The sequence below is a fragment of the Rhododendron vialii genome, chromosome 13a, assembly GCF_030253575.1.
Source record: "Rhododendron vialii isolate Sample 1 chromosome 13a, ASM3025357v1".
NCBI classification, from domain to species: Eukaryota; Viridiplantae; Streptophyta; class Magnoliopsida; order Ericales; family Ericaceae; genus Rhododendron; species Rhododendron vialii.
The window spans coordinates 15,330,224-15,340,478 of record NC_080569.1 but is presented as its reverse complement, the minus strand read 5'-3'; the positions used below and the strand labels follow the sequence as shown (position 1 = coordinate 15,340,478).

The window sequence follows — 10,255 nt, the reverse complement described above, 5'->3', positions numbered from 1 at the left end:
TTTGTACCGTATGAATGCTATACATGAGTCTGCTTTGGGTTCCATAAACTCAGCACGGACCCAATCAACGCCGTTGTTAGAAAGAACTGGTAATGATTAATAAAAAATCATTAGGGGACTAGGTCTTAGGAATGTCATGATGACTAGGATGGCTAAACTCGTACCATTTCATCCATCTATAAAAGTAGTCCAAAGTGATGTATATAATTTCACAACTCAAATCATTCTTCTCCTAAATAGGTTCTACTTCCTCAGCTGATCTCATAATCTTTTCAATTTGTACTCCATCCCCAATGGCTTCTCATGTTCTTTTGCTAGGGCTCTTGGCTGTAAGTTGTTCCATTGCCCTAACATCTGCTGAAAGCCCTCTTCAAGACTTCTGTGTTGCAGATCTTACGAGCACCGGTACCATAATCTCTGCACTGTGATCAATTTCCAAATTTTCTTTTGCTGCCTAGACTTTGAATCACAATGTTTGTACTTTGTAATTATAGTCTTATAGAATTTGACATAATCTAACATATTTTTTTTGTTCAATATGGCAGTTGTAGTGAATGGCTTTGTTTGCATAGACCCGAGTCTCGTAGATGCAAACAATTTCTTATTCAGCGGGTTGCAAATAAAAGGGAACACAACGAATGCACTTGGATCAGCGGTTTCACTAGTAACAGTTTCGCAATTGCCCGGACTTAATACACTTGGCATCGCCATGGCCCGTATTGACTATGCACGGGGGGGCGTCATCCCTCCCCATACACATCCACGAGCCACTGAAATCTTTACTGTTATCAAAGGCACTATCGATGTCGGGTTTGTCACCTCGGCAAATATTCTCCTAACTAAGGTACTTAATGAGGGCGATGTGTACGTGTTTCCCCAGGGTCTAGTGCACTATCAGCGTAATGTTGGCCATGGTCATGCAGTTGCTATCGTAGGCTTAAGTAGCGAAAATCCCGGTCTGATTGTCATTCCTAATAATTTGTTTGGGTCGAAACCAGCAATCCCTACTGATGTTCTCGAAAAGTCATTCCAAGTGAGTAAGACTGTAGTTGAGGGTATCGAGTCTAAGCTCTGAGGAATGATGTGAAACTACTTGAAGAATTAGGTACGATATCAAAGCCAAGTGTTGATGAACAAACGTCTTGTTTAAGTTTCCTTTTCAGCATTTCAAGTTGTAATTTAGTATGAAAAAAAAATGTTATTCGTTGGTTGTATACCAAATATTAATAAAATTGTACGTTACATGCTTTTGTTATTTTGAATATATACTTTTGTAGTGATCGATGCTGGCTTGACAAGTTCTAGAAATATCAGTTAATTCAATTCTTAGTTACTTCACGAGAGAAATGGTTTGAACTTTCTCTTGAATTAATTGCATCTCCTTTTTTATTTTATTTTTCCGAAAAAATGCAGAATCTCCCCAAATTAAGTACTCACCGGAACATTAGTAACGCAAATAGTATATGGGGGTGTTTACAAAAAATTATTTTTGCTGATTTTGAGATTCTAGCTTTTCAAAATCAGTTTGGATTGTTTACCAAAAATTCTCTAGATAACAGATTCTCGAATTTTACAGATTTTGAAAACCTAGAAAAGGATTGAAATTCTGAAAATCCCAAAGATGAGTTTGGAGCTTTTTAGATAAGATTTTAGATTTTAAGTTTTATTCAAGCTGATTTTCAGCTTTTTGAAGTAAACAATAGCAGTTTTTAAACATTTTAATCTGATTCTACTAACATCTAAAATCAGAATCTACAGTAGAATTTAAAGCTAAAATCTATAACAATAGCTACGCAAACACGCCTATACATAAATATATACAGAAAGTTTCAAATGAGGATCTCTTAAAATGCGGACCCCACTTTTCTAATCGAATTTCGATGATCCGAGCTACTCAATGTGTTCAGAACGTGATTTGAAGGGTACCCGTGAAAAATCAAAATCTGCAGTAGAATGTTCAATCTGCAAACCGAGATCGAACTTAAAGAGATTATATTTTTGAACAAATAATTTTTTTTTTCAAGATTAAAATAACTCGTTGATATCTAGGTTTTTGCGGAAAAAGAGTTTGAAAGGTTTAGAAAGAAGAGTATTAATACCCAAAAAGTACACATGTTCTAAGATTAATCACACCTAATATCCTAGAAAATGCATATCGTTATTATAAGTTAATCATCATCAATAATTTATATAATACCTAAGCTAAGGGTCATCATCGGGCCGGCCAAGTCATTGCCCAAGCCCGGCCACGGGCCGGGCCTACTGGGCTTTTCCTTTTTTTCTGGGCCGGGCGGGTTGGGCTTCCTACCATAAATTGAAGCCCAAGCCCAGCCCACGGACTACCCAATTGACGGGCTAGCAGGCCAAAAGCCGAGTGGGCCAATGGGCGGGCTTAAATTTGGCCGAAACTAAATCAAAGGAAAAAAGAAAGGATTTTGTGAGATTTTAGGCTAATGGGCGGGCCCGTGGGCGGGTACCACAGGCGGGCTCAAGGGCCGGGCCTACGGGCGGGACGAGTAAAAATTCATAGGCCCAAGTCCGCCCATTACAAACTATGGGCCGGGCCAGCCCGTCCGTTTTATGGGCTCGGGCCGGGTAAAAGCCCAATGGGCCGGACGGGCTTTGGGCGGGTCATGGGCTTCGGGCTAAATGATGACCCTTAATGTAGAGACCCGTATTTTTATTTCAATAAATTTGATGTTGTATAATTGCTTACGTAAAAAGAAATATGATGTGAATATGTGAATTGGGTTCAATGTGCTCGAATTTGGGAGTTTGGGGGTGTTAGTGTGTTATGCACATGTGTACATATATATAATGGAGTGTGTGAGTGTGGAGGACAAAATTTTCCCCAAAACACACCCACACAACTCACGCCTCTCTCTCTCTCTCTCTCTCTCTCTCTCTCCCGTCCGACTCTCTCTCTCTCTTGCTCTTTCACTCTCTCAAGCTCAATACTCTTCAAACCCGTAGGGATTTATTCCTCCTTCACCTAATAACCATGATCTTGAGTTTGTATCGGTGGACTGGAGTTCGGAGGAGGTGTTCTCGGTGGATTTCGGGTCTAGGAGAGCTAGGGCTTGCTCGGAGTTCGTGAGTTCGGCTTTGATCTTTGAGGTAGGGATTTCTCACTTCTATTATGTGCTAATGTGATGATTTGGTGTTTGAATCATGCCTTAAATCGTTGGTTTTGTTGCTAGACTTGTTCTCACGAAATCTGAAATCATGCACTGAAAACCCAAGTCCTACCGGTAGAAAAGCTGTCCAGAAATGTCATTTTCGTGAAATTTTGGTCTCCTACCGGTAGGAAATGAAAAATTAGCATTTTTGGAAAACTTCAAAAGGGCATAACTTTTTCATCCGAACACCGTTTTGGGCAAATTTTATATCGAAATTCATGTACCGGAAATCTACTTTCCAATGGTGGCGGTCTCATCTCCTAATTCTTAACTGATAAGGTTTGATAGCCAAAATAAGATAGATATGTTCGAAAACATTGGGTAATCCTTTTTCCTTAGAATCGTGGAGTGAAGCACAGATGTTCTTAGGTTCACCTAAGTACTTAATTGAGTGATTCGACGAGACTAGTGGTATACTAGGCTTTGTAGTGGTCATTGGGTTCCGTATGAGTCCTTTGACACCGAAACAAGGGTTTAGAGGACAAAAGGAATATAGGTGGGCGAAGGTTGTATGTGTTGACATGCGATATGAGGAACGAACATGTAGAACACTCCTTTAAGTTAAACAATGCTAGGCGCGGGTACATGATACATTTTTCTTATGTTTGATATGTGCTACATCTCTTGCGTAACTTGTATGGTTGCATGAGTTGTAAGGTAAAAGTCTATGAATTGTTGTGAGAGAATATCCCTTGAAATGTGAGTGCTTGTATGGTGATGAGAAACTAATAACGTAATGATGGCGAGTTGATTGAGATGAGATTATCCGTACTACTTCTATGTGAATAACTAGTCGTTGAGATTCATTATATGTGATTGAGATCAATGGTTGAGTTGTGAAGTGTATTGGAGGAATTGTGGTACGGTGACCTATACGATGTGATGTGATTCAGTTCCTATAGTGAGGAAGGTACTTGTAGGGAGTAGCGGGACTCCACAAACGGCCCGGGAAGAGTACTCGTTTATGACGTGTGACGTGGATTTTGTAATGGTGATTGATATAAGTAAATGTAAGGGTTTGTTTGATGAATATACAATAGAAGTGATTGATCGTCGAACACTACCATAGAGACATATATCGATAGGTTGTTTTCTTTAAACATGTGTTATTATGACTAAGGTGAAGTCGGGGAGTGGATGGAGTATTCGGAATAGGACATTATGATTAGCCTAGAACCTTGGTGTTGTATTATCATGAACGACGGTGAGATATCTATAATTTTCCATTCCGTTTTAAACTTGAGAAATAGCATACCTATTTTATTCATTCTGTCTGTCCTCCCATTTGCATATAATGGTTGTGTAGATTTCTCTACTGGGCTAGTGTAGCTCAACCTATCATTTTTCAGGTGTGATCCCGGAGCAGTAGCATGGAGTGAAGTGCATGCATTCTAGTGCATATTTTCGGAAGGAGTGGTAAATGAGACTCATGGACATTTTGGCAAAACATATTTTGGGAATGTAATAGAACCTTAATTCCATTTCTTTTAATGATGTAATATGTTCAAACTCTTAGAGTTGGATATGTAATTTAATGACTAGGACATGGTGGACTCTTTTGGGGTAATATGTAAAAAAATGTGAGGAGTTTTATTTATGAAAAGCTATCTTTATTTATGTTGAAAATCGAGGACGTGACACTTAAACTAAGCTAAGTTTTTGAATCTTATATATATACATAAATCTAACGGCCTAGAGTAGTCCCTTGAATCCAACGGCGGAGATCCTAAGGCTGGCCATTTTTTGGAAGACCTCAATTGATCAGTCCCCCTCTCTCTCATGTTTCTCATAGTAATCCCATAGGTAAGTGTTGATTGTGAACTTGAAATCGTCATATCAACTAGGTTTGCTTATGATTATGATTTGTTTAATAGGAAAAAAATATTAAAAATACTGTAGCCATCATGTCTTAGACGATAGATTCATAGAAAAAAAAAAGCATTTGGGGTGATTCAAGTTTATTTGTGAGGCTGGTCAATAGTAAGAAGGGCAATTCAAGTTTAGATATGGACGGACAATGAAAAATCATATACCTGAACGTGGTGTTTAATTGCCGAAAATTATATTTATTGTGGACGTTTGGGTGTTGGGATTCGGAAATGCCTTCTAATTGGTACGAAATTGATTTGAACGCACGATTCAGTCATTGCAAACTCAATACTAAATTCTTCGAATTGTGCCTTCAAGCACAAGCATGCTGTAGTAGTTAAAAAACAATAGCCATTAATGTTGGTGGAAGGTTGTGAAGCAAAACAAGGATTTTTTTTTATATGGGAAAATGGGACCTAAGTACGTGGTGGTGGTCATCTCGCCTCCCTTGGAAGACCCACTCCTGAATGGGACTGAGATGGATTAAAAAGTCCCCCACTAGTCATGTTTTCTAGTTATGCCACTGATTGAGAACATGTGAGATTCATTAAATTTGATTATTAACAAAAATTTGCTAATTTTGATTATTTAAGAGCCAAAATTTAATTAGTTTAGTTATTTCAATATGAGTACTTTTTTGAACAAATTTTATTAATCTTAGCAACATTAGAGTTTTTGTTATGCCACTACGGATGCTCTAACATCTATCCTCACTTGTAGTTATAATGCTACTAGTTGCTATAAAAACTAAAAATTAACTTTTAAATCAATTAAAAGACAAAATTTGCTCCGAAAAGCATTTCAAAATCAGTTTCTCTAAAATTAGATTGTAGAGATCATTTTCAACTCTTCGAAAGAACCCAAAAGAGTCCCAATTCGAATTGTGAGAAATTTCAACCAACTCCTTCAAATTGCTTTTAAAACTCGGAATCTAAAAGCACGAATTTCTGTAATACCTTATGGTTTTGATATATGGTATTGACCCTTTAGAGAGAGAGAGAGAGAGAGAGAGAGAGAGTGAGTGGCACTACAAAAATGGCCTCAAAATGGAAATCAGACAAAGTCATGTGACTCATGTGTGTGGGGAAAATTCAAAATACCCCAGAACTTTGACTTTAATGTCTAATAGACACTCAAATTTTGTAAAACTTTAATTGAACACCTAAACTATTTATTGAAGCCTTATTCAACTATCCCCTGCCATCTAAATCCATCAACAATTCCGTCACCAATTTGACTAATTTAGACAACATGAGATAATTGAATAACGCCTCGATAGTTTAGGTGTCTAATTGAAGTTTAACAAAGTTTGGGTATTTCTTCTAGGATTGCCCTAGTTTATATAGTGAGGTGTCTTTCTTTCAAGGTTTTCCCATTGAAGTTTTGGGCTTGGTCCATTAATAAGTATCCTGTTCCAAAAAAAAAAGTTTGGGTGTCTATAACAATGAGGTCAAAGTTCAAGGGTGTCTCGTAAATTTCCCCATGTTTATTGTGGAAGGTCCTAGCTTTTAACAAAACAATGACTTCTTCAATCGGAGAGCCAAATCTTTGATGCTTCAAATACGTATGCAAATAATTTAAAATGCACCTTAACTTAATTAATATGTTTTAACAGTTCTCAGATCCCATGAAAATCCTTATTTTTCTCCTTATTTGATAATTGGAGACTCTTTCAGATGCCCAAATATTTTGCAAGAATTAAATTGTTGTCAGCATGTGCATAGCTTAATTACTATCTATTCATGTTACATGTCAGGTGAATTGTGACAGGATTAATTCATAAAGTAATTGTTATTTTCCACATGAATTTTCTTTTCCGGCTAAGTAACTTTTCGTTGAGTTGGCTATGTCAAAGATATCGTTTGATTTCCGGGACCAAAAAAAAACTTTTGTATTGTTGTGAATGTCCATTTCGACCCAAAGATATTCTCGAATCAGGCCTATAGATACTACTATAGTTTAATAGAAGGTTATAGTTTGAATTTTATGGGGGTGAACTAAGGGTTAAATACTTCATTTGTAACTTTCACATGAGGCAATCGCTGGTAGGGCTACAAATGAATCGAGTTATGCATGAACAGCTCCTCGGTTCGTTGTAGGCTTGCTCGTCTTGTTAGTAAACAGGTTGATCAAACTCGAGTTTTAAGCTTGTTTAGTAAAAATTAGTTGAGATTGAGTTAGTTGAAACTTATAGGTAAAAGTGTGATAGAGTTGTAGATGTTGGCTTATATATCCTTTATAGAGGCTTGTGCACTAAGCAAGCCGAACTAAAAAAAATCCCAATAATAAATAATCGCAAGCTCAAGTTCAATTGTTTGGAATCCATGAATTTCAAGGAAAGAATCCCGAACATCACTTTCCAACTTCTTGAAACGCTCAAAACTCTATTTTCATTCATAAGTATGCGCACCGCTGTAGTCGGAACTAATCTACAAGCATTAATTCTCAGGTTTCAAATTCTTGACAAGAATATTCAGTTTTGAAGCCTCAAAATGGTATCCGAGCAATCTACAATCTTGTTGGAGACGTGTGACGTCAGCCGCGAAACTCTCCATTTTTTACGATTCTCAAACCAACTAGCTACTCTGGAATTCGTAATTAAACATCTTGCATGGTACAGTAAATGATAACTTTACTCGACTCGAGATGTCTGAATCATAATTGGTGACATTATCCATATTTTTGAAGTGAGGGTTCTCACACCTTGTGTCTGTGTTGAGTTGATACCCAAATATAGCACCTAATCATGGGCACGGCCAACTTGATTGCTTTTTATTCGAATGGATCAAAATCCAGGGAGGTGCCTAGGCCCTGCCGCTGGGGGCCCATTTGTTATGGTATCGAATGGGCTAGAATAAGTAAGCCCAATCAATTTGAGTGAGGTGGCCCCTGGAGAATGGGCTGATTAGGCCCTTCTTTTTGGGAAAATGACGGCCAATGATGTGTTTTGATATTTAATACCTGCCAAGGACATTTTCAGCATTAACAATTGTTCTTAGTATGTCCTTGGCAGGTATTAATTATCAAAACACGTCCTGAGCTATCATTTCCCCCTTATTTTTTGGTAGTTTGGCCCATTTTAAGTGGGTTGTTGTGCATGACCTATGGGAGGAGGTGGTTATGGCCCCTAGGGAGCATCCCATGTTTTTTTTTTTTTTTTGGATAAGCATCCCATGTTGGTTGCTCTTTTAAACCGTTTTCTTTCAAGAGGCCGAGTTTCACTATGGCCTATGGGGCTAAGGAGGCTTTTCCTTTTTTTTAGTATTTTGTAAAGAAAAATAAACCCGTTTAACCCGTTTGCCTCTTTAGCCCCGTAGAAAAACTCCGCCTAAGTTTAAAGGCCGTTAGTCAAAAGGCCCGATAGTTCGTGAGAAAAGGAGATGGACTTCTTGGGTAGTTGGTTTTGGTTGCCTTTAACCACTTCGATGGAAAGAGGGTGTGAGAGCTTGGGACATGTGGCAGCATTTCAAATGGGCATGAACCATAGTTTTAGGGCTTTATCAGTTGAAGCTTTGCCTGTAAATACAAGGACCCTAGGGTTCCAACCCCGAAAAAATCACTTCATTTATCTTTATAAATGGATAGAGCTCCTGTCCATTTCCTACGTCAAGTTGGGGGTTTGGTTTTGGGCTTTTGTGGGTCCATACCTAGATCAAATGATCGAATTAGCTCGATCGAGTTGGTCAGTCCTTTGAAAAATTAGCTTGATCGAATATTGGCAGATACATAATTGAAATAAATTAGTATCTTAAAAATCTGTTGTAGCTTGAAAACCCTTCCATTTTAGTAGATCTGGGAGTTTGGATTGTTGGAGGCTTTACTTGCAACGGCGCGGCAACAAAGTCTCTGGTCCAACCTTATCCTCCCCACTCTCCTCTTCAATGATCCGTTTTTCACTTTCATTTTCTGCCAATGTCTTTGGTTTTCTCCCGTCGGTTTCACTATTGAAACCAATTTTCGGCTTAATAGCAAAGGTTGCTGATGAAGAGTTTTAGTGGTTTGCTCGTGGTTCGCTGAGTTCCCATACTTCCTTTGCGTCTCCCACGAGTGGTTTTGCAGTCGATGTGTAACGCCCCGAATTTTGGGTACGTTAAATAAGTAATTTTATTGAAAATAAACTGAGTCTAGCTCTTTATTATAACAAAACTTAAAAGAAGTACTTTTATTACATAAGGGAAGGGAACTAAGGTTCCTAACTACATCTTCGCCTGCTCCTCCATCTGAGCCAGCTCTTCAGCTCCAAAGGCCTCCAAGGTGTACAGCTTACCTTGTTCATCTACAAAGTCTGACACATTATACCAGCGTCGCCACCGATATAATATGTCAGGGTCACCAAAAGGCAACACCGTGAGCTACGAAAGCTCAATAGAAAAATCCTTACCCACTAACCCATAACTTAAAACAACAGGAAAATAATAACACATCGATTTCCACATGATACATAAATACACAGTTAATCATTGGCACATCCACATTCATTAATCATCTATCGTTGGTGTCCAAGATTTCCGGGTTTCTCCTACGCGACTCATCGTAGACCGTGTCAACATTTTCACGTACCAATTCATCTTTCAAAAATCATTTGTTTAACTCACACAATTTTGCATTGGCTCCGTACCGCGGATAACCAAGCTACACACCCAACCTCACAATGGTTTCATTTTTCCCGGATCCCATTGGAACACACACAAAACACACTCCACACAATGGGCTACCACGTCCGGCCACATTGCGGTTTCCAAAACATTTCCTTTCAAACCAAAATTTGTTTTTAACACACCCAACCTCGGTTCCGCCACGCCGGTCTCCCGAGTATCCTCACAATGGTTCCGCCGCGCCGGGTTCCCATTGGCACACAATTGCATTGGCTCCTCTCCGCGGATAACCAAGCCATACCCCACCATGGTTCCGCCGGTCCGGGTTCCCATGGGAACGCACACAACCTCACAATGGTTCCGCTATTCCGGATCTCCATTGGAACACACATAACCTCACAATGGTTTCGCTTTTCCCGGATTCCCATTGGAACACACACAACCTCACAATGGTTCCGCTTTTTCCGGATTCCCATTGGAACACACACAACCTCACAATGGTTCCGCTATTCCGGATCTCCATTGGAACACACACAACCTCACAATGGTTCCGCTTTTCCCGGATTCCCATTGGAACACACACACACCTCACACAATGGGCAAGTCCGGCCA

At 39.0% G+C, this 10,255-nt stretch overlaps 1 protein-coding gene across 1 annotated transcript; it reads left to right on the top strand.

Moving 5' to 3' along the window:
* Positions 1–211: 211 nt before the first annotated feature.
* Positions 212–1,264, top strand: LOC131312957 (putative germin-like protein 2-1). Its single transcript, XM_058340994.1, has 2 exons — positions 212–405; positions 546–1,264. The coding sequence occupies exons 1-2, from the start codon at positions 294–296 to the stop codon at positions 1,073–1,075; spliced, it is 642 nt and encodes a 213-aa protein (XP_058196977.1). The 5' UTR covers positions 212–293; the 3' UTR covers positions 1,076–1,264.
* The last annotated feature ends 8,991 nt before the right edge of the window (positions 1,265–10,255 follow it).

Excerpts from the sequence above, each read along its gene's own strand:
- LOC131312957 (XM_058340994.1), top strand. The coding sequence starts at position 294 with ATGGCTTCTCATGTTCTTTTGCTAGGGCTCTTGGCTGTAAGTTGTTCC. Across the intron at positions 406-545 it reads TGCAGATCTTACGAGCACCG|TTGTAGTGAATGGCTTTGTT; the intron begins GTACCATAATCT and ends TCAATATGGCAG.